Raw genomic sequence first — 1797 nt, 5'->3', positions numbered from 1 at the left:
CGCCGCCGGCATACAACAACATTATCACGTTAACACGCATCGTCTGTACGTTCCAACATGGCAGTGTTGGCAGCTCGCTGCACTTGTGCACCTTTCTCCTCCCGAATGGTGGCGTATTGACTGTTGGCCAGCGGACACGACGAGCGATTACACAGGCCGGTGATGTTAAACTCGTTGCGACAGAAACTTTGAGTTTTAGTCCTGGGGAGTGGGAAAACACACACACATTCTCAAACGGTTCTAGTTGGCTTTCGCTGACATCTTCCTACTTTCTAGCATCAGCCCGATTGTTTTGTGACACACTGCGCAACAAATTCATGAAGACGTTTATAAAACTTACTTGACTTTGTAGGAACAGAACTGCCTGTTGCCTATAATGTCCCAAATCACCTGCACGGTCAGAAAACACAAGAATTTGGGTTACACGAGGACCTCCGTTATTTGTAGCTAAGAAAATAGACATTTGCAACAATGACGTCAACATCACACGAAACGTCGCGATTACAACTTGAAGCCATAAGTAAACACAAACAACAAATATTTGAGGTCGAGTATCGGGCTAGCGTGAGCGTGATACTCGCTGTTCGTTTTGGTTCACTCACGTCGTCGTGTTGCATGTTGTCTTTCTGTTCGCCGCGACGCTTAAAGCTTCACTTCTCTTCTCAAACAAGGTGGAAAGAAAAAAAAATCCCAATGATTTCAACTGACAAAATCGATTCGTTTCGGCTCACGCGAAGCACATGGACGAAAAGCGAGCTGCCATTTTTGTTTGCCTGCGACATGGACACGCCGAGATATCGCGATGTTTCAGAATATGTACGGCGATATTCTCAAGTATCGCGAGATCAATCTTAGGAGACAACCTTGATGCGTTCAATCACGGGTTTTGAAATGACCGGAAATTCAAAGTGTCAGCTGCGGAAATTTTAACTCTAGCGTAGAGTGGGATGTTATATTGCTTGGTGGTTGAAAGAAATGACATACATCACACCCAGATAGTGAACATTTTATGGGAACGTCAGCCTCGCGTCATTTCCGGCATCCAGAATCTCGGAGATTCGGGTATGGGCGACCGAGCACCGCAACTGCTAATAGAACCAAGACGCAACAACGTACACTTCAATCATCTGTCTGAGCCTGTCACATGACTTCGGTGTTGAGTTATGATTTCTATGTAATTTTTTAGGGGTGGTTCCGGTTCATGATCAGAAGGTTTTACGGTACAATGCGTAACAAGAGTAGGAGAGTACCCTTCACGGAGAGACCGTGAACGCACCAATCATCACATGCATGAACCGAAAGGATCGCCTTTCCAATATGGCGCGCACCGTTTCTATCCCACGTACCCATGTTTTACGGTAACGGTGCGCATATTGGTACGTGTAGTTTAAAGTCATTGGGACGTCACATCACCGTGAGATATTACCAAACGTGCTCTCGCAAGGAAGCGACGAGAATATGTTTCACGAGAAGAAGACGAAAGAGAAGAAAACTTTCGACAGCCGCCGCGATGCATTGCGGGTCGGCACCAACCCTCAAGGGATGGCTTTGACGTCATCGGTTGACGTCGTCACGGTTGGCCGTGAAAGTCGCCTCCCTGGAATGTAACGGTACTTAAAAGTTGGACAGTAGCTTATTGGAAGACACACAAAACACCGATTATCCAAACCTGCTGTAAATATATGTGAAAAAAAAACATATATAAATTGATCACAATAGTTTTTGGATTGTTGTTTTTTTAAAATCGATGACATAAGAGACACCGAAGAAGAACAAAAACGACAAGGAAAAAAAAAA

The 1797-nt window shown here is 45.0% G+C and overlaps 1 protein-coding gene and 1 long non-coding RNA gene across 2 annotated transcripts; one reads left to right on the top strand and one right to left on the bottom strand.

The window, feature by feature from the left end:
- Positions 1–18: 18 nt before the first annotated feature.
- On the bottom strand, positions 19–1039 carry LOC109509707 (protein MAK16 homolog). Its single transcript, XM_019859528.1, has 3 exons — positions 603–1039; positions 341–390; positions 19–201 (listed from the first exon to the last, which is right to left on the bottom strand). Exons 1-3 carry the CDS (start codon positions 615–617, stop codon positions 30–32), a joined length of 237 nt encoding a protein of 78 aa, XP_019715087.1. The 5' UTR covers positions 618–1039; the 3' UTR covers positions 19–29.
- Positions 1040–1168: 129 nt separating this feature from the next.
- LOC109509708 (uncharacterized) lies at positions 1169–1687 on the top strand. The gene is made up of 2 exons (XR_002166990.1): positions 1169–1376; positions 1445–1687. It is a non-coding gene; the product is annotated as an uncharacterized LOC109509708 (long non-coding RNA).
- Positions 1688–1797: the final 110 nt, after the last annotated feature.

Source organism: Hippocampus comes, unplaced genomic scaffold (genome assembly GCF_001891065.2).
Source record: "Hippocampus comes isolate QL1 unplaced genomic scaffold, H_comes_QL1_v1.1 C17012029, whole genome shotgun sequence".
NCBI classification, from domain to species: domain Eukaryota; kingdom Metazoa; phylum Chordata; class Actinopteri; order Syngnathiformes; family Syngnathidae; genus Hippocampus; species Hippocampus comes.
Note: the sequence above shows the minus strand (reverse complement) of the source record. Positions and strands in the feature narration are given on the sequence as shown.